The sequence below is a fragment of the Oncorhynchus nerka genome, linkage group LG9a (assembly GCF_034236695.1).
Source record: "Oncorhynchus nerka isolate Pitt River linkage group LG9a, Oner_Uvic_2.0, whole genome shotgun sequence".
In the NCBI taxonomy this organism is placed as follows: domain Eukaryota; kingdom Metazoa; phylum Chordata; class Actinopteri; order Salmoniformes; family Salmonidae; genus Oncorhynchus; species Oncorhynchus nerka.
Window position 1 is genome coordinate 17,864,650 of NC_088404.1, and position 20,349 is coordinate 17,884,998.

Genomic DNA, 20,349 nt, shown 5'->3' on the forward strand with positions numbered 1-20,349 from the left:
TTCTTAACTGACTTGCCTAGTTAAATAAAGGTAAAATAAAATAAAAAAAATTAAAAATTCTGAATTTATTTAGACATGCCATAACAAATGGGTTGAATATTTATTGATGCAAGTCATTTCAGCTTTTCATTTTTTATTATTTTCAAAAATATTCTAAAAAACATAATTCGACTTTGACATTATGGGGTATTGTGTGTAGATCAGATACACAAAATCTCAATTTTATCAATTTAAAATTCTGTCTGTAATGCAACAAAATGTGTGAAAAGTCAAGGGGTGTGAATACTTTCTGAAGGCACTTCAATCGGATTATTTAAAAAAAAAGTTAAGTATAATCAGTTACATTATCAGCTAAAATATTGTTATCCGATTACAGATACTTTTGAAAAACAAGATGATTTCTTCTAGACTACTTTAAATTCAGAAAGCATGTTTGCGAGGGAAAAAAAGCATTATGACACCTTTCAGTTTTTTTCAATGACATTCAATTCAGCACCGAATAAAGGCCACGTTTAGGTCTGTTCCACCGGAGCGAGTCTGACCTCAAGTCAGACCATTATGATGACACACCAAATCAAATTGTATTGGTCATATTCACATATTTAGCAGATGTTATTGTGGGTGTAGCGAAATGATTGTGTTCCTAGCTCCAACCAAATGAGTTTGATGGATTAGTAACTGTAACGGATTACATTTAGAAAGTAACCTTGGTGTTGAAGAGGATGTAGAGTGCAATCTCAGACTCACCTCCAGGCAGCTCTGCTTCCATCAGGCTCTACAATTCTTTGAGAAAGAAGGCCTGCAATAAGAGTGGGATATTTTAATACACCACGAGATGGTAGCAATCTACAGAAGTCTACAGTAGCCCACACTGACACATGGTATTAATACTGTATGGTAATAACAGTACAATGTGGGCTCCTCCTCCCCACTCCGGCTTTTGTCCACATCTGTCTATTATTGTTGACTTTGTCATGATGCGCGGTGCCATGAATGTTGCTTTACTCTAGCCAGGCAAGCCATTGCAAAGAAACCAAGAGGGGACAAGTCCAACACTAGTTAAACAACTGCAAAGTGTTATCTGAAAAACATTTTTGTGTATGGTTATTATGTGTTTTCTTATAATTATTATGCTCACTTTTCTGCTTGGAGTGGCGGACTGCGCGGGCACAGAACGGACCGGGGTTCTTGACACCGACACCGACACCGACTGCCCGTCGCTTTGTAATTGTGAAGACGACGGCATGCTTCTGCGCGTGGACTGTGTGGACCTCGGTCTCGCGGAGTTGCCGTCAACATTGAGCGTATTTACTTCCTACCTGTAAGTTTAAATTATATTCATAACTTGTTCGTGTGCTGGCAACTGTTGAGTGTAACATTTACTGTATTATGGATGCTCTCCATACAAGTTTGCACCTGTCTTTTCAGCAGGGGATAAAACACTAAATACCAACGCTAAAACAAGCAACCCTGCAGGTTCTCTCAGAAGTCTGTAGAGTTCTACTGTGAGGACACTGACCCTATCAGTACCACCCTTGAGTAGGATTACTGTAATGGTTCTTGACAAGAGTTGAAAGACCAAAGGACTGACCTCTTTCTGAGCCAGGTCACAGACATGACATCCAAATATCAGAACATTCACGACATACCTTTGATTGTTGATGTTTGTGTGTGTGTGTGTGTGTGTGTGTCAGTGGCGATTTTAGCATGTCATTTTTGGTGGGATTTTTTTTTAGATGCATGCCAGCAAAGACACTACACAACACTAAACAATACATGAATTGAACTATAATGAAGACAGGCGATGCCCACAAACTGTTAGGGCCTACATAAAGCTTTCCCAGCAGAGCTTTCTTTCCAGCACAATGAAGTGAATCCTTACCACGACTACACCTGGCTATCAGCGGAGCCTTGTCGGGCAGCTAAACAATTATTCAGCCTTGTTTATTGACTTAAAAAACTGCTGATATGGCTAACTTACTTAAACAAATGTTGTATCTACTGACAGTTGAGATGTACAAACTATGGCATAAGGTAATGATGAGAGGATAAGAGGCATTCCGTAATTTCGATTAAGACATTAATGAGCGAGCGGCGATATAACTATGTGTTCAGCACTTTTGGGATGTACAGGGACAGAATGCAGAACATGGCCTGATCTTACAGTATTTTCCCTGTACACCAAATCAGAACCATTGGATAGATAAAGGGGGCATATAAGCAGACAATGAAAAGCAGGCTACTGGTTGCTTTGAACTGCTTGCAGTTAGCCACTGATTCCTTCCAAACAACTCATTGTTGAATTTGCGATTTCCAAATAGTTGTGTAATCTTTATGTCCAATGGCCGATGAGCACCGATACGTTTTATCTATAATTTCTCTAAATTATTTCTCTTCATATGACAAGGATTAAAAAGGATTTGCCAGTAGATTGTCGACTTGATTCATGATAATGATTGCTAGCTAAGACTTTGAAAGTAAGATGTTGACAGTCCAATCAAAGCTACTGTACATATGACGTGATCTGATGTCATTTTATCTGTGACCAATGATTTTGAACTTTATTGGAAGAGCACTTGTAATCTAACTCTATGGCAGGACCCAAAGGGCTGAAATTTTGGATGTCTACCCTTACTAAGGGCATAAACTTCGCAATGACGTAGTGTCCCCATGAATGACAGAACACTGAACCAATCACGGCGCAATGCTCCTATTTTTTGCTGTCTCACCCCACCACCACAGATGCACTGAGCTAGGTTGAAACACCTGCATTTTGGGCCATATGTAAAGTGTCTGTGTGTAGCTGGTGAGATGAGTCAGGCGCAGGACAGCAGACATGAGTAATGAAAGCAATTTTACTAAAATATATCACAATACACGTCGTATAAATACAAGGCCACAAATACGGACCGCAATACAAAAAACAATTACTCACAAACAAACATGGGGGAACAGAGGGTTAAATAATGAACAAGTAATTGGGGGATTGAAACCAGGTGTGTAAGACAAAGACAAAACAAATGGAAAATGAAAAGTGGATCAGCGATGGCTAGAAGGCTGGTGACGCCGACCTCCGAACGCCACCCGAAACAAGGAGAGGGACAGACTGCGGCAGAAGTCATTACACCATGTGTGTATGCAGCTTTATTAACTCCAAGATATATATATATATTTTTACATTGTTTGCAAACTGATATGTGACATATATTAATGCCAAAATTACATGCAAAACAGTCAAGCCCCCTCAAACAAATATATTTTTATATATAAACATAAGATTCAAAAACTGAGACATAAACTGAACAAGTTCCACAGACATGTGACTAACAGAAATGGAATAATGTGTCCCTGAACAAAGGGGGAGGGTCTAAATTAGAGGTTGACCGAATAATCGGAATGGCTGATTATAATTAGGGCCGATTTCAAGTTTTCATAATAATTGGAAATCGGTATTTTTGGACACCGATTTGGCCGATTAAAAAAATATATTTTTGAATTTTTACACCTTTATTTAATCTTTATGTAACTAGGAAAGTCAGTTAAGAACACATTCTTAAGAAGTATATAGTCTCTGTCTCGCTGTGTCTCTGTGTCTCTGACCTTCTCTTTATCCACAACCCTCGAAAACTTAAGAAGTATATATTTTTAAACCTGCATATTTAGCTAAAAGAAATCCAGGTTAGCAGGTAATATTAATCAGGTGAAATTGTGTCACTTCTCTTGCGTTCATTGCACGCAGAGTCAGTGTATATGCAACAGTTTGGGCGGCCTAATTTGCCAGAATTTTACGTAATTATGACATAACATTGAAGGTTGTGCAATGTAACAGGAATATTTAGACTTATGGATGCCACCCGTTAGATAAAATACGGAATGGTTCCGTATTTCACTGAAAGAATAAACGTCTTGTTTTCGAGATGATAGTTTCCGGATTCGACCATATTAATGACCTAAGGCTCGTATTTCTGTGTGTTATTATGTTATAATTAAGTCTATGATTTGATAGAGCAGTCTGACTGAGCGGTGGTATGCACCAGCAGGCTCGTAAGCAATCATTCAAACAGCACTTTCATGCGTTTGACAGCAGCTCTTCGCCAATGCTTCAATCATTGCGCTGTTTATGACTTCAAGCCTATCAACTCCCAAGATTAGGCTGGTGTAACCGATGTGAAATGGCTAGCTAGTTAGCGGGGTGCGCGCTAATAGCTTTTCAAACGTCACTTGCTCTGAAACTTGGAGTAGTTGTTCCCATTGTTCTGCAAGGGCTGCGGCTTTTGTGGAGCGATGGGTAACGCTGCTTCGTGGGTGGCTGTTGTCAATGTGTTCCTGGTTCGAGCCCAGGTAGGAGCGAGGAGAGGGAAGGAAGCTATACTGTTACACTGGCAATACTAAAGTGCCTATAAGAACATTCAATAGTCAAAGGTTAATGAAATACAAATGGTATAGAGAGAAATAGTCCTAAAATTACTATAATAACTACAACCTAAAATTTCTTACCTGGGAATATTGAAGACTCATGTTAAAAGGAACCACCAGCTTTCATATGTTCTCATGTTCTGAACACTGAATTTAAACGTTAGCTTTCTTACATGGCAGATATTGCACTTTTACTTTCTTCTCCAACACTTTGTTTTTGCATTATTTAAACCAAATGTATTTGAGGCTAAATTGATTTAATTGATGTATTATATTAAGTTAAAATAAGTGTTCATTCAGTATTGTTGTAATTGTCAATATAAAAATAAATAATTGGTATCGGCTTTTATTGGTCCTCCAATAAGCGGTATCGGTATTGGCGTTGAAAAATCATAATCGGCCGACCTCTATTCTAAACCAAAAGTAGCAGTCAGTATCTGGTGTGGCCACCAGATGTATTAAGTACTGCAGTGCATCTCCTCCTCATGGACTGCACCAGATTTGCCAGTTCTTGCTGTGAGATGTTACCCCACTATTCCACCAAGGCACCTGCAAGTTCCGGGACATTTCTGGGGGGAATGGCCCTAGCCCTCACCCTCCGATCAAATAGGTCCCAGACGTGCTCAATGGGATTGAGATCCGGGCTCTTCGCTGGCCATGGCAGAACACTGACATTCCTGTCTTGCAGGAAATCACGCACAGAATGAGCAGTATGACTGGTGGCATTGTCATGTGGGAGGGTCATGTCAGGATGAGCCTGCAGGAAGGGTATCGCATGAGGGAGGAGGATGTCTTCCCTGTAACGCACAGCATTGAGATTGCCTGCAACAACAACAAGCTCAGTCTGATGATGCTGTGACACACCGCCCCAGACCATGACGGACCCTTCACCTCCAAATCGATCCCGCTCCAGAGTACAGGCCTCGGTGTAACGCTCATTCCTTCGACGATAAAAGCGAATCCGACCATCACGCCTGTTGAGACAAAACCGCGACTCGTCAATGAAGAGCACTTTTTGCCAGTCCTATCTGGTCCAGTGACGGTGTATTTGTGCCCATAGGCGACTTTGTTGCCAGTGATGTCTGGTGAGGACCTGCCTTACAATAGGCCTACAAGCCCTCAGTCCAGCCTCTCTCAGCCTATTGTGGACAGTCTGAGCACTGATGGAGGGATTGTGCGTTCCTGGTGTAACTCGGGCAGTTGTTTTTGCCATCCTGTACCTGTCCCGCAGGTGTGATGTTCGGATGTACCAGATGTTCGGATGTGCAGGTGTTGTTACACGTGGTCTGCCACTCCGCAGACGATCTGCTGTCCGTCCTGTCTCCCTGTAGCGCTGTCTTAGGTGTCTCACAATACGGACATTGCAATTTATTGCCCTGGCCACATCTGCAGTCCTCATGCTTCCTTGCAGCATGCCTAAAGCACGTTCACTCAGATGAGCAGGGACCCTAGGCATCTTTCTTTTGGTGTTTTTCAGAGTCAGTAGAAAGGCCTCTTTAGTGTCCTAAGTTTTCATAACTGTGACATTAATTGCCTACCATCTGTAAGCTGTTAGTGTCTTAACGACCGTTCCACAGGTGCATGTTCATTAATTGTTTATGGTTCATTGAACAAGCATGGGAAACAGTGTTTAAACCCTTTACAATGAAGATCTGTGAAGTTATTTGGATTTTTACAACTTATATTTGAAAGACAGGGTCCTGAAAAAGGGATGTTTCTTTTTTTGATGAGTTTATATATATTATGGGTCGCCACTGGTGTGTGTGTGTAAATACACACATGCTGATCTGTACGTGCTGCTTCATACATACTGTGCTTGTCCATAATAAAGGGATGAAAAAGGACAGCTCATTAACCCATTCCCTGCTGGAGACAGTCATGCAGGAACTGGGGGATTTTCATAGGAAATGCTATGGATTCCTGACATACGTACAACATAGCAGATGGTTAACTGAAAGTTTAAGGAAAAGGGGGTCTTTGTTAGGGACCAGAGGGAACTATGTGGAGAGAGAAGAGAGAGAAAGAAAGAGGGGGAGATAAAAAATAGAGAGGAAAGAAAGAAAGAAAGAAAGAAAGAAAGAGAGGGGGAGAGCGAAAGAGAGAGAAAATGGGAGAGAGAGAGAGCAAAAAGGGAAAGACATCATCCGCCACATGCCTCTCTGTCACCACTAAAAGCCTGCGAACAGAATGATTTTGTCAGTCATGTTGCCTGCTTCCCACATTTCACCCTTAGCAGCACTAATGCAATGTTCCTCCAGTGCACATCCAACCATTTTGATGTACAGTAGTTCAATTTATACAAATGTTACGCCATCAAGTTTAAGATTGAAGAATCACGTTCTTTCAGTTCAGACTTGTATAGATTCTTGGTATTTGATGTACATTTTTTACAGATACCTTGGCTTCTTAACATTGCACAGTACAACATTACATGTATGGCAGTGCCTAAAGCAGACAGATTATCTCTATCTGTGACAGCCTATCTAAATCGATCCATCCCCTCTGGTCCCAGACCATAAGTGTACTGGGGTACTGGCTCATTATGTTAGCTTTCTGTTTTTTGAATGTGCGCATGCATGATAGTACATTTAAAGAACATTCTGGGTTTATGTGTTTTAGACTTGCGACTATTTGAAAAAGCTTGAAAAGAGATACATTGTAGTTCTAAAAGTTAGGTTCCAGATTTGAGAAGTCTAAAACATTACAACTGTCTAGGGAGGAAGGGGTTAACAGGGACACAGTGGTACTGTAGTAGCATGCTTTGTATCATGACACCCTTGCTAATGTCAGAGGGTCTTACTTGTGAAATGTTAAGGACTCCACACAGAATCAACGCCTCATCAACATCGTTCATCCTTTATCTAGAAAAGGGGGACAAATCCCTCCTTAAATCTTTACACAGACACTGTCAGCCCTCATCCCCATGTCCAAATATTTAGAGATAGTATATGCCTGCTGGACTGTAACTTCCAAAGACCACTCCACTGGTGTTGCAGTGTTTTATTACAACACATTATAATACAAGGAATTGAACAGAGAACTTTCTTTCTGCTGACATTCCTCTGCAGTATCTACTATTTTCCTAAGTGGTCCCAATTTCTAGAGCTCGTTCCTTAAATACACCATGGAAATATCACATTTTATGACCAATTCATACCAGATATTGACCAAATTATTCCATGAAATACATGAGAGGACACTGTGCAAATTGTCTTTAGAGGTCAGGGTCACTGATCAAGGTCCCAAGGCTGCAAGGCCTGACAGCCAAAGGGACCCAAAACAAAGTACTCAGCCTAAAATATTGGTCGAAAAAGTTGTTTGTTCCAAAAGTTGTTTGTTCTTTTTACCGAAATGTTTAGACATGAATTTTACCATATATAGACACACCCTATGTGTTTTAATAAAATCAACTATATTGAGCTTGTCTGATGCTTAAATCTTAGGGTTTGATGAAGTAAGACAAATGCCCCAAGAGGGCGCTAGAGATCTAGAAAACCAGAAGAAAAAGAACGGAACTTGACCCAACTACTCTCCTACCACCGAGGCTGGCTTTCGCAGATTCTGCCATTACTCTCCTGAAGTTGACAGTAATAGGCTACAGGAGTCGGCAACCTTTCTCATATGGAATTACAATTTATCTTACAATTTCTACCGATCTGCATGCTATCTTTCCCTCGATCCTGACTAGTCTCCCAGTCCCTGCCTCTGAAAAATATCCCCACAGCATGATGGTGCCACTATCATGCTTCACCGTAGGGATGGTAATGGAAAGTTGATGAGCGGTGCCTGGTTTCCTCCAGACGTGAAGCTTGGCATTCAGACCAAAGAGTTCAATCTTGGTTTCATCAGACCAGAGAATCTTGTTTCTCATGGTCTGAGAGTCCTTGTGCCTTTAACTGAAGAGCGGCTTCCATCTGGTCATTCTAACAAAAATGTCTAATTGGTGGAGTGCTGCAGAGATGGCTGTCCTTCTGGATGGTTCTCCCATCTCCACAGAGGAACTCTGGAGCTCTGTCATCGGGTTCTTGGTCCCGTCCCTGACCATTGCCCTTCTCCCCCGATTGCTCAGTTTGGCCGGGCGGCCAGCTCTAGGAAGAGTCTTGGTGGATACAAACTCCTTCCATTAAAGAATGATGGAGGCCACTGTGTTCTTGGGGACCTTCAATGCTGCAGAATTGTTTTGGTACCATTCCCCAGATCTGTGCTTCGACACAATCCTGTCTCGGAGCTCTACAGACAATTCCTTCGACCTCATGGCTTGGTCAAATGTGGTAACTTACATAGACAGGTATGTTCATGTCCAGTCAATTGAATTTACTACAGATGGACTCTAATCAAGTTGTAGAAACATCTCAAGGATGCTCAATGGAAACAGGATATTTTTTTATTTTTTATTCACTTGCTAAAATTTCTCAACCTGTTTTCGGTTTGTCATTATGGGGTATTGTGTGTAGATTGATGAGAATGTTTTTTTAAAATCAATTTTAGAATACGTCTGTAACGTAACAGAATGTGGAAAAGGTGAAGGTTTTTGAATACTTTCCGAATGCACTGTATCAAATATATATATATATATATATATATATATATATATATATATATATATATATATATATTTTGAATTACGCATCTCAAAAGTGGTGTTGAATTTCAGATCAAGAATCCTTCATCAAGGGTTTTGAGAATTATGTACAGTATATGGTGGGGTGTCCTAATGTTTTCTGTATGTCTCCCCCCATATCAGTCAGGAAGTATGATGGCTTTTACTATGTGTGGAATGGACAGCTGGAGAGCCCAGTTGTGGCACTAACAAACCCATGTCATGCTAACACACTGCTACTGTGTAACAAACTGTTACTGTTCTGTGTTCCTCCATCAGTGATCTGAGTATGAACAACCTCACCCTGCTGCCCAACAGAGCCCTCTCCAACCTACACTTCCTCCAAGAGCTGTGAGTATTAGTCTAGGAAAGATGGCACCCCTCTTTAGTAGGAGTTTGAGAGTTTAAGCTTTGTCCTTCCTGGAGATTAGATTTCTCTGTTGGAAAATGTCTCTGGTCTGATGCTGACTGCTGAATAGTATTACACTGGTCCCCAAATTGTCTGTAATAAATCCCCAAGTAAAGAACCCAGAGTTAGTGTTTGCTCACTGCTGAAATCCCCCTCTCTAGTCTACATGTAGTTTGAACCAGACAGTAAATATGGGGTAAGAGACAAACAAAAAACAGACGGATCAATGTGGCTCGATAGATGTGCTATCAGAATGGACCGGGATTCAGAAGCAGTAATGATGTTAACATTAGACTCCATTCTCTATACTTGCCCATGTATGAAACAGCTTTCTGTTGGAGCTGTTGAAAGGGAGTCAGGAAATTGAAATTCAGCAACAACAGGCTCAGGTTACTGTTTTGGTGCCTGGTTGGCTTATTAATGAAATAAACTGGTGCCGGGGGAATCAGTGGAAGTTCAGTTGTTAACAAATAATAATCTGTAATGTAGTACAGTATGAGTATGTGTGCACGTGTATTTCCCACAACCATATCATAATTTGTATCTTTCGTCTGCTTCTCACCCTGCAGACGACTAGCAGGAAACTACCTAACAGATATCCCTGAAGGGGCTTTCTCTGGCCTCTTCAATCTCAAAGTATTGTAAGTCATATTTTACTAGCTCATACATACATGATCAATTCCTAAACACCTGCATCTTTGTGAATTAATACCTTCTGTCTTTCTGAACAGAATGCTACAGAACAATCACCTAAAGCAGGTTCCGAGCAAGGCTCTTGAGAACCTGAGGAACCTACAGTCTCTGTGAGTATATCTGAACAACTGAACACATGCACAAGATGACACTAGCTAATTGAAGACCCAGTTAGTTTTCTCTGTATGATGCCCCTCTGCAGCGCAGTTCGAGAAGGAGCTGAGCAGGGAATAGAGGAAGGAGAGGAGGAGAGAAATGCCTCCATATTGAGTCTTTACCATAGACATTGGATAGACATCGCATCATTGTCTGTGAGAGCACGAGCAGCACCGTTGAGGCCATCTCCATTTCTAAGTAGTCCATTTTCTTCTACTACTTCTATGAGTTGGTAAACAAACTGAAAGGGTCCACACTGCCACATAGAGTGTGTTTGAACAGGTATAAAGACATTTTTTTACCACCTGCCGTTCTGGAATGTTTCCTCGTGAGTATAATTCATTGGCTGATCCCTCCTGGTGACCTGGATGGAATTATGTGATCGTTCCTTAACCCATAGGATGTCCCACCCAGTTGACGACTTAAAATTGTCCTCAAGGGCGCTGCCTATGTCTGTCCTCTAACTCTATAGTCTTGGTACATCTGTCCACAGTCTTAGCATTCGCCAATAGCTTATTTTGTGTCATTCCATCTGAATGACTGATGATAGACCTTATTTGACGCTAAGCTGAATTTTCAGGTTTATTTCATATGTTTGGTTTATGCTCTCACTGTTTGGAAGTATTATTCTCCAGAGACAGAAAACACAATGCAACATTCAAGGAAAAATTTGTGGTTAAGGCCACTTAGAGAGCCACAAATGTAATTGTCCATGTCATTTGTAAACATGGCACAATGTTGGTAATGTGGGAATGTTTTCTCTCTGCCACACACATACACACCGACCTTCAGTTACACTTAATATTGAAAGTTCAGTAGCTTTAATATGTTATAATCGAAATTATATAGAACCACGAAAAGTCTAATGGATTATAGCCACAGATGCTCTTATCCAGGGGGACTAGGGTTAAGTGTCTCGCTCAAGGTCACATTGACAGATTTTTCACCTAGTTGGCTCGGGAATTCGAACCACCGACCTTTCGGTCACTGGCCTAATGATTTTAACCAGGCTACCTGCCGCCCCACACATACACGAAACTCACTCCGTCATTATCCTCTTACAAAATGAACTGTTGTTACACTGAGCCCTGAGGCATCCCTAAACATGTTTACCTGATCCTCTGTCCTCCACATCTCAATCAGGCTCGTGTTTAAACGCTCTGGCTGGAGTAAATAGCTATCCATGTTGTTTAGACATACCAATCTGAAGTTCACACGTTAGACAGACAGACAAAGGATGACCTCAAGTAAGCTGTCTGCTAGTGGTGGTGCCAGGACCCTTTGTGAGACAGCTAAGTCCCTACAGCGAATGTCAACACCAGAAATTACTACCATGCACCCAAAGAATGCACAGACCTCCCTGATCGAGGATGTCTCTCTGGAATAAAAAGCAGCTTGGAGATGCTGTTTAATATGAGAAATTAATTAAAGCACAAGGTCTACATTTATTTTGTGTTTTCCAAACAACTTTATTTTCTAACTTTCAATATAAACATTTTACATTAATGTACTGGACATGCATGTGCCATGTAAAAGCATGTATTTATAGAAGAAGTAGATGGTGCATGAATTTGTTTGTGAAATTAATCTAAATGAACAGATAAATGTTAATGAATAAACATGTCCGCTCCAAAGAAATAACTTGAGAATTCTTAAAAATGCACTTTGAATGTAATTGATTACTGTATTTTCAAGGAAAATCTGAATGTATGGGACACTGTCTGCAACACTCTTCCTCTCTGTCAGGCGGTTGGATGCCAACCAAATTGCCAGTGTTCCTGAGAGCTCCTTTAGGGGCCTGGCGTCCTTACGCCACCTGTGGCTGGATGATAATACCCTAACGGAGGTGCCCGTCCATGCACTGGCCATCCTGCCAACCCTGCAGGCAGTGACCCTGGCCCTCAACAGCATCACCCACATCCCAGACCACGCTTTCGCCAATCTCACCAGTCTGGTGGTCCTGTGAGTAGCATGGTTGGATTGACCAACGGTTGGTTGTTATATCATTTGTTTTTGTTGTTTAAGGGGAAGCCTTGCTCTCTCCGTCTTTCAATGTTCTTTGTTTTCTACCTTCTCTCTCTTTTGCTCCTACACATACCTACTTCCTTTCTACCAATGTGTAGAACCCTGCAGGGCGTTATTGGGTCTTCACACTCTTTTGATATCTTTCCATGCATCTCTTCCTAGGCATCTCCATAACAACCAAATCCAGTCGTTGGGTGATAGGTGTTTTGATGGGCTTCTCAGCCTGGAGACTCTGTGAGTTCACCTCTACCTCAAATGTACCTTCATCACCTTATGGCTTAATTGACACAATTTTTTACAGTACAGAAATGACCAGGTATTTACTGAGACATTAGATTATAAAAAGCTAATGAACTAATAAACTACTAATTAATTATTTGATTCAAGATGACACACATTATCATATGTTTTTGCAAGTCTGGGTGCCAGTCTCTCTTTGCTTCAGCCAACGTTTTGTTGTTGAACACATAGACACTCAGGTACCCAGGCTAGACACTGAGGTACCCAGGCTAGACACGTACGTACCCAGGCGAGACACTGAGGTACCCAGGCTAGACACTGAGGTACCCAGGCTAGACACAGGTACCCAGGCTAGACACTGGGGTACCCAGGCTAGAGACTCAGGTACCCTGGCTAGACACTCAGGTACCCAGGCTAGACACTCAGGTACCCAGGCAAGACACTGGGGTACCCAGGCAAGACACTGGGGTACCCAGGCTAGACACTCAGGTACCCAGGCTAGACACTCAGATACCCAGGCTAGACACTCAGGTACCCCGGCTAGACACTCAGGTACCCAGGCTAGACACTCAGGTACCCAGGCTAGACACTCAGGTACCCAGGCTAGACACTCAGGTACCCCGGCTAGACACTCAGGTACCCCGGCTAGACACTCAGGTACCCCGGCTAGACACTCAGGTAACCAGGCTAGACACTCGGGTAACCAGGCTAGACACTCGGGTACCCCGGCTAGACACTCGGGTACCCCGGCTAGACACTCGGGTACCCATGCTAGACACTCGGGTACCCAGGCTAGACACTCGGGTACCCAGGCTAGACACTCGGGTACCCAGGCTAGACACTCAGGTACCCAGGCTAGATACTCAGGTACCCAGGCTATGGATTTGCATGCCAGAACAGAACTCTGAATTTGCCTTTTTTACAAGACAGCCACCACTGCAGTTCAAACGATCACAACGATTTGGTGCATCTCAGTGTGTAGCCGCATGATGCAGCACTATACCAATTACCCTGAATCTAGCAGCACATGTTTCCTGAGTGTTAGCAGGGTAATAGCCAAACAACATACATTTACATTTTACATTTAAGTCATTTAGCAGACGCTCTTATCCAGAGCGACTTACAAATTGGTGCATTCACCTTATGACCTCCAGTGGAACAGTAGTGCATCTAAATCTTTTCAGGGGGAGGGGGGGTGAGAGGGATTACTTTATCCTATCCTAGGTATTCCTTAAAGAGGTGGGGTGTTTCAGGTGTCTCCGGAAGGTGGTGATTGACTCCGCTGTCCTGGCGTCATGAGGGAGTTTGTTCCACCATTGGGGGGCCAGAGCAGCGAACAGTTTTGACTGGGCTGAGCGGGAACTGTACTTCCTCAGTGGTAGGGAGGCGAGCAGGCCAGAGGTGGATGAACGCAGTGCCCTTGTTTGGGTGTAGGGCCTGATCAGAGCCTGGAGGTACTGAGGTGCCGTTCCCCTCACAGCTCCGTAGGCAAGCACCATGGTCTTGTAGCGGATGCGAGCTTCAACTGGAAGCCAGTGGAGGGAGCGGAGGAGCGGGTGACGTGAGAGAACTTGGGAAGGTTGAACACCAGACGGGCTGCGGCGTTCTGGATGAGTTGTAGGGGTTTAATGGCACAGGCAGGGAGCCCAGCCAACAGCGAGTTGCAGTAATCCAGACGGGAGATGACAAGTGCCTGGATTAGGACCTGCGCCGCTTCCTGTGTGAGGCAGGGTCGTACTCTGCGGATGTTGTAGAGCATGAACCTACAGGAACGGGCCACCGCCTTGATGTTAGTTGAGAACGACAGGGTGTTGTCCAGGATCACGCCAAGGTTCTTAGCGCTCTGGGAGGAGGACACAATGGAGTTGTCAACCGTGATGGCGAGATCATGGAACGGGCAGTCCTTCCCGGGAGGAAGAGCAGCTCCGTCTTGCCGAGGTTCAGCTTGAGGTGGTGATCCGTCATCCACACGGATATGTCTGCCAGACATGCAGAGATGCGATTCGCCACCTGGTCATCAGAAGGGGGAAAGGAGAAGATTAATTGTGTGTCGTCTGCATAGCAATGATAGGAGAGACCATGTGAGGTTATGACAGAGCCAAGTGACTTGGTGTATAGCGAGAATAGGAGAGGGCCTAGAACAGAGCCCTGGGGGACACCAGTGGTGAGAGCACGTGGTGTGGAGACAGATTCTCGCCACGCCACCTGGTAGGAGCGACCTGTCAGGTAGGACGCAATCCAAGCGTGGGCCGCGCCGGAGATGCCCAACTCGGAGAGGGTGGAGAGGAGGATCTGATGGTTCACAGTATCGAAGGCAGCCGATAGGTCTAGAAGGATGAGAGCAGAGGAGAGAGAGTTAGCTTTAGCAGTGCGGAGCGCCTCCGTGATACAGAGAAGAGCAGTCTCAGTTGAATGACTAGTCTTGAAACCTGACTGATTAGGATCAAGAAGGTCATTCTGAGAGAGATAGCGGAGAGCTGGCCAAGGACGGCACGCTCAAGAGTTTTGGAGAGAAAAGAAAGAAGGGATACTGGTCTGTAGTTGTTGACATCGGAGGGATCGAGTGTAGGTTTTTTCAGAAGGGGTGCAACTCTCGCTTCTCTTGAAGACGGAAGGGACGTAGCCAGCGGTCAGGGATGAGTTGATGAGCGAGGTGAGGTAAGGGAGAAGGTCTCCGGAAATGGTCTGGAGAAGAGAGGAGGGATAGGGTCAAGCGGCAGGTTGTTGGGCGGCCGGCCGTCACAAGACGCGAGATTTCATCTGGAGAGAGAGGGAGAAAGAGGTCAGAGCACAGGGTAGGGCAGTGTGAGCAGAACCAGCGGTGTCGTTTGACTTAGCAAACGAGGATCGGATGTCGTCGACCTTCTTTTCAAAATGGTTGACGAAGTCATCTGCAGAGAGGGAGGAGGGGGGGGGGGAGGAGGATTCAGGAGGGAGGAGAAGGTTGCAAAGAGCTTCCTAGGGTTAGAGGCAGATGCTTGGAATTTAGAGTGGTAGAAAGTGGCTTTAGCAGCAGAGAGAGAAGAGGAAAATGTAGAGAGGAGGGAGTGAAAGGATGTCAGGTCCGCAGGGAGGCGAGTTTTCCTCCATTTCCGCTCGGCTGCCCGGAGCCCTGTTCTGTGAGCTCGCAATGAGTCGTCGAGCCACGGAGCGGGAGGGGAGGACCGAGCCGGCCTGGAGGATAGGGGACATAGAGAGTCAAAGGATGCAGAAAGGGAGGAGAGGAGGGTTGAGGAGGCAGAATCAGGAGATAGGTTGGAGAAGGTTTGAGCAGAGGGAAGAGATGATAGGATGGAAGAGGAGAGAGAAAGGGGGAAGAGAGAGCGAAGGTTGGGACGGCGCGATACCATCCGAGTAGGGGCAGTGTGGGAAGTGTTGGATGAGAGCGAGAGGGAAAAGGATACAAGGTAGTGGTCGGAGACTTGGAGGGGAGTTGCAACGAGGTTAGTGGAAGAACAGCATCTAGTAAAGATGAGGTCGAGCGTATTTCCTGCCTTGTGAGTAGGGGGAAGGTGAGAGGGTGAGGTCAAAAGAGGAGAGGAGGGAAAGAAGGAGGCAGAGAGGAATGAGTCAAAGGTAGGCGTGGGGAGGTTAAAGTCGCCCAGAACTGTGAGAGGTGAGCCGTCCTCAGGAAAGGAGCTTATCAAGGCATCAAGCTCATTGATGAATCCTCCGAGGGAACCTGGAGGGCGATAAATGATAAGGATGTTAAGCTTGAAAGGGCTGGTAACTGTGACAGCATGGAATTCAAAGGAGGCGATAGACAGATGGGTAAGGGGAGAAAGAGAGAATGACCACTTGGGAGAGATGAGGATCCCGGTGCCACCACCCCGCTGACCAGAAGCTCTCGGGGTGTGCGAGAACATGTGGGCAGACGAAGAGAGAGCAGTAGGAGTAGCAGTGTTGTCTGTGGTGATCCATGTTTCCGTCAGTGCCAAGAAGTCGAGGGACTGGAGGGAGACATAGGCGGAGATGAACTCTGCCTTGTTGGCCGCAGATCGGCAGTTCCAGAGGCTACCGGAGACCTGGAACTCCACGTGGGTCGGCGCGCTGGGACCACCAGATTAGGTGGCCGCGGCCACGCGGTGTGGAGCGTTTGTATGGTCTGTGCAGAGAGGAGAGAACAGGGATAGACAGACACATAGTTGACAGGCTACACAAGAGGCTACGCTAATGCAAAGGAAATTGGAATGACAAGTGGACTACACGTCACGAGTGTTCAGAAAGTTAAGCTTACGTAGCAAGAATCTTATTGACTAAAATGATTAAAATGATACAGTACTGCTGAAGTAGGCTAGCTGGCAGAGGCTGCGTTGTTGACTATGTAGGCTAGCTGGCATTGGCTGCGTTGTTGACACTACACTAATCAAGTCGTTCCGTTGAGTGTAATAGTTTCTACTGTGCTGCTATTCGGGGCTAGCTGGCTAGCTAGCAGTGTTGATTACGTTACGTTGCGTTAAAAGAACGACAATAGCTGGCTAGCTAACCTAGGAAATCGCTCTAGACTACACAATTATCTTTGATACAAAGACGGCTATGTAGCTAGCTATGTAGCTAGCTACGATCAAACAAATCAAGCCGTTGTACTGTAATGAAATGATACTACTGACCAGAGAAAACAGAGTCATGTTGGAAGATACAGCAGTAGTTCACAAGTTACTGCTATCAAAAAGACAAACATTTAAAACATGATATGTATTTACACTATATTTACAGTACTGACTACTGTATTTACAAACGGGGGGTCTGAAATATTGCTAGATTGGCCCATTATTGTAGCCTTATAACACAGAACCACTTGCGGTCTGTGCACACATGAGATGAGCCCTGTATGAGTCAACTGAAGTAAATACTGTACCACCGACTCTATAACGACTGTAATGTACAGTACAAGAGCCCCAGACTGCTATTCTGTTGCAATATTTTGTTTGTAGTTATTTTTGTCACCCCCAGTGCCTTCAGAAAGTATTCACACCCCTTGACTTTTTCAACATTTTGTTGTGTTACAGCATGCATTTAAAATGGTTTACATTTACATTTTGACAAATGAATTAAAAATAAAAAGCTGAAATGTCTTGCGTCAATAAGCATTCATCCCCTTTGTTATGGCAAGCCTAAATAAGTTCAGGAGTAAAAATGTGCTTAAAAAGTCACTTAAGTTGCATGGCCTGTTTGCAATAATAGTGTTTAACATGATTTTTGAATGACTACTTAATCTCTGTACCCCATACATACAATTATCTGTAAGGTCCCTCCGTCGAACAGTGAATTTCAAACACAGCTTCGTTGAGGGATTTCACCATGAGGCAAGGGTGACTTTAAAACAGTTACAGAGTTCAATGGCTGTGATAGGAGAAAACTGAGGATGGATCTACAACATTGTAGTTACTCCACAATACTAACCTAAATCACAGAGTGAAAATAAGGAAGCCTGTACAGAATAACAAAATATTCCAAAACATGCATCCTGTTTGCAACAAGGCACTAAAGTAAAACTGCAAAACTTGTGGCAAAGCACCTTTCTGAGCTGAATACAAAGTGTTATGTTTGGGGCAAATCCAAACACAACACATTACTGAGAACCACTCTCCATATTTTCAAGCATAGTGGTAGTGGCATCGTGTTAAGGGAATGCTTGTAATCGTTAAGGACTGGGGAGTTTTTCAGGATAAAAAGAAACGGAATGGAGCTAAACACAGGCACCAACCTTTTCTGAGTTAAGATCACCTTCACAGTCAAAAAGCAAGCCACATTTTTTAAAACATGATTAAAATGTAACATTAACCTAATATAACAGTTTTGTAGGAATGTGGTTTGTGCAGTAAGCCTAATACTTTATCAGAGTATATTGGCTATATGCCTGAACTGACAACATTCTTCTTCTCAGACCATTATTATATTTAAAACTGGTGCTTTGATTTTTTTTAAATCAGTTGGTGTAGCACTTGCGAGGCAGAGCTGAGCATACAGTGGGGCAAAAAAGTATTTAGTCAGCCACCAATTGTGCAAGTTCTCCCACTTAAAAAGATGAGAGAGGCCTGTAATTTTCATCATAGGTACACTTCAACTATAACAGACTAAATGAGAAAAGAAAATCCAGAAAATCACATTGTAGGATTTTTAATGAATTTATTTGCAAATTATGGTGGAAAATAAGTATTTGGTCAATAACAAAAGTTGATCTCAATACTTTGTTATATACCCTTTGTTGGCAATAACAGAGGTCAAACGTTTTCTGTAAGTCTTCACAAGGTTTTCACACACTGTTGCCTGTATTTTGGCCCATTCCTCCACGCAGATCTCCTCTAGATCAGTGATGTTTTGGGGCTGTTGCTGGGCAACACAGACTTTCAAATCCCTCCAAAGATTTTCTATGGGGTTGAGATCTGGAGACTGGCTAGGCCACTCCAGGACCTTGAAATGCTTCTTACGAAGCCACTCCTTCGTTGCCCGGGCGGTGTGTTTGGGATCATTGTCATGCTGAAAGACCCAGCCACGTTTCATCTTCAATGCCCTTGCTGATGGAAGGAGGTTTTCACTCAAAATCTCACGATACATGGCCCCATTCATTTTTTCCTTTACACGGAACAGTCGTCCTGGTCCCTTTGCAGAAAAACAGCCCCAAAGCATGATGTATCCACCCCCATAATTCACAGGGCCTGGACATGTACTGGCTTAAGCAGGGGGACACGTCTGCCACTGCAGGATTTGAGTCCCTGGCGGCGTAGTGTGTTACTGATGGTAGGCTTTGCAACTTTGGTCCCAGCTCTCTGCAGGTCATTCACTAGGTCCCCCCGTGTGGTTCTGGGATTTTTGCTCATGATCATTTTGACCCCACGGGGTGAGATCTTGTGTGGAGCCCCAGATCGAGGGAGATTATCAGTGGTCTTGTATGTCTTCCATTTCCTAATTATTGCTCCCATAGTTGATTTCTTCAAACCAAGCTGCTTACCTATTGCAGATTCAGTCTTCCCAGCCTGGTGCAGGTCTACAATTTTGTTTATGGTCTCCTTTGGTCTTGGCCATAGTGGAGTTTGGAGTGTGACTGTTTGAGGTTGTGGACAGGTGTCTTTTATACTGATAACAAGTTCAAATAGGTGCCATTAATACAGGTAACGAGTGGAGGACAGAGGAGCCTCTTAAAGAAGAAGTTACAGGTCTGTGAGAGCCAGAAATCTTGCTTGTTTGTAGGTGACCAAATACTTATTTTCCACCATAATTTTCAAATAAATTCATTAAAAATCCTACAATGTGATTTTCTGGGAAAAAAATCTCATTTTGTCTGTCATAGTTGAAGTGTACCTATGATAAAAAATTATAGGCCTCATCTTTTTAAGTGGGAGAACTTGCACAATTGGTGGTTGACTAAATACTTTTTTGCCCCACTGTATGTTGAAATCATTTGCTTTTTTATTTTACTGAACTGATGGTACCTGCATCTAATGGTCATGGTGCTTTTATGACAGCTGGGAACTCTGAACGAGATCAAGTCATGACGTCAGTGATGTTCAGGTAGAGAAAGTAGGCGCTCTAGAAAGATGCCCATGTTTCCGACCTGACTGAGATGGATGACCCCTCAAAATTATTTTTCAGAGTTTCCAGTTGTCATGAACGCACTGAAGTCGGAGATTTCCAAGTCCCCAGTTGTTTTGAACACGGCATTAGTCTCAGCGGAGGTAGGGAGAGAGCAGCAGAGGGTCTGCCCATCACGGTCCCTGCTCTCTCCTTCCTTTCCTCTGGTGAGACTGACCAGAGAGAGGGGTTCATGTTGTTCTCCTATGACCCAGAGAAAGTTAAATATTCCTAGATA

General features: G+C 43.7%; 1 protein-coding gene across 1 annotated transcript in view; it reads left to right on the top strand.

Moving 5' to 3' along the window:
• The first annotated feature begins 970 nt into the window (after positions 1–970).
• The window catches only part of LOC115133978 (leucine-rich repeat-containing G-protein coupled receptor 5-like), a 37,708-nt gene continuing 18,329 nt past the window's right edge, over positions 971–20,349 (top strand). Inside the window, exons 1-6 of the mRNA XM_065022382.1 lie at positions 971–1,321; positions 9,296–9,367; positions 9,995–10,066; positions 10,157–10,228; positions 12,021–12,236; positions 12,462–12,533. Of these exons, the coding sequence (XP_064878454.1) occupies positions 1,101–1,321; positions 9,296–9,367; positions 9,995–10,066; positions 10,157–10,228; positions 12,021–12,236; positions 12,462–12,533 (725 nt within the window). The 5' untranslated portion in view covers positions 971–1,100. The remainder of the gene's footprint in view (positions 1,322–9,295; positions 9,368–9,994; positions 10,067–10,156; positions 10,229–12,020; positions 12,237–12,461; positions 12,534–20,349) is intronic.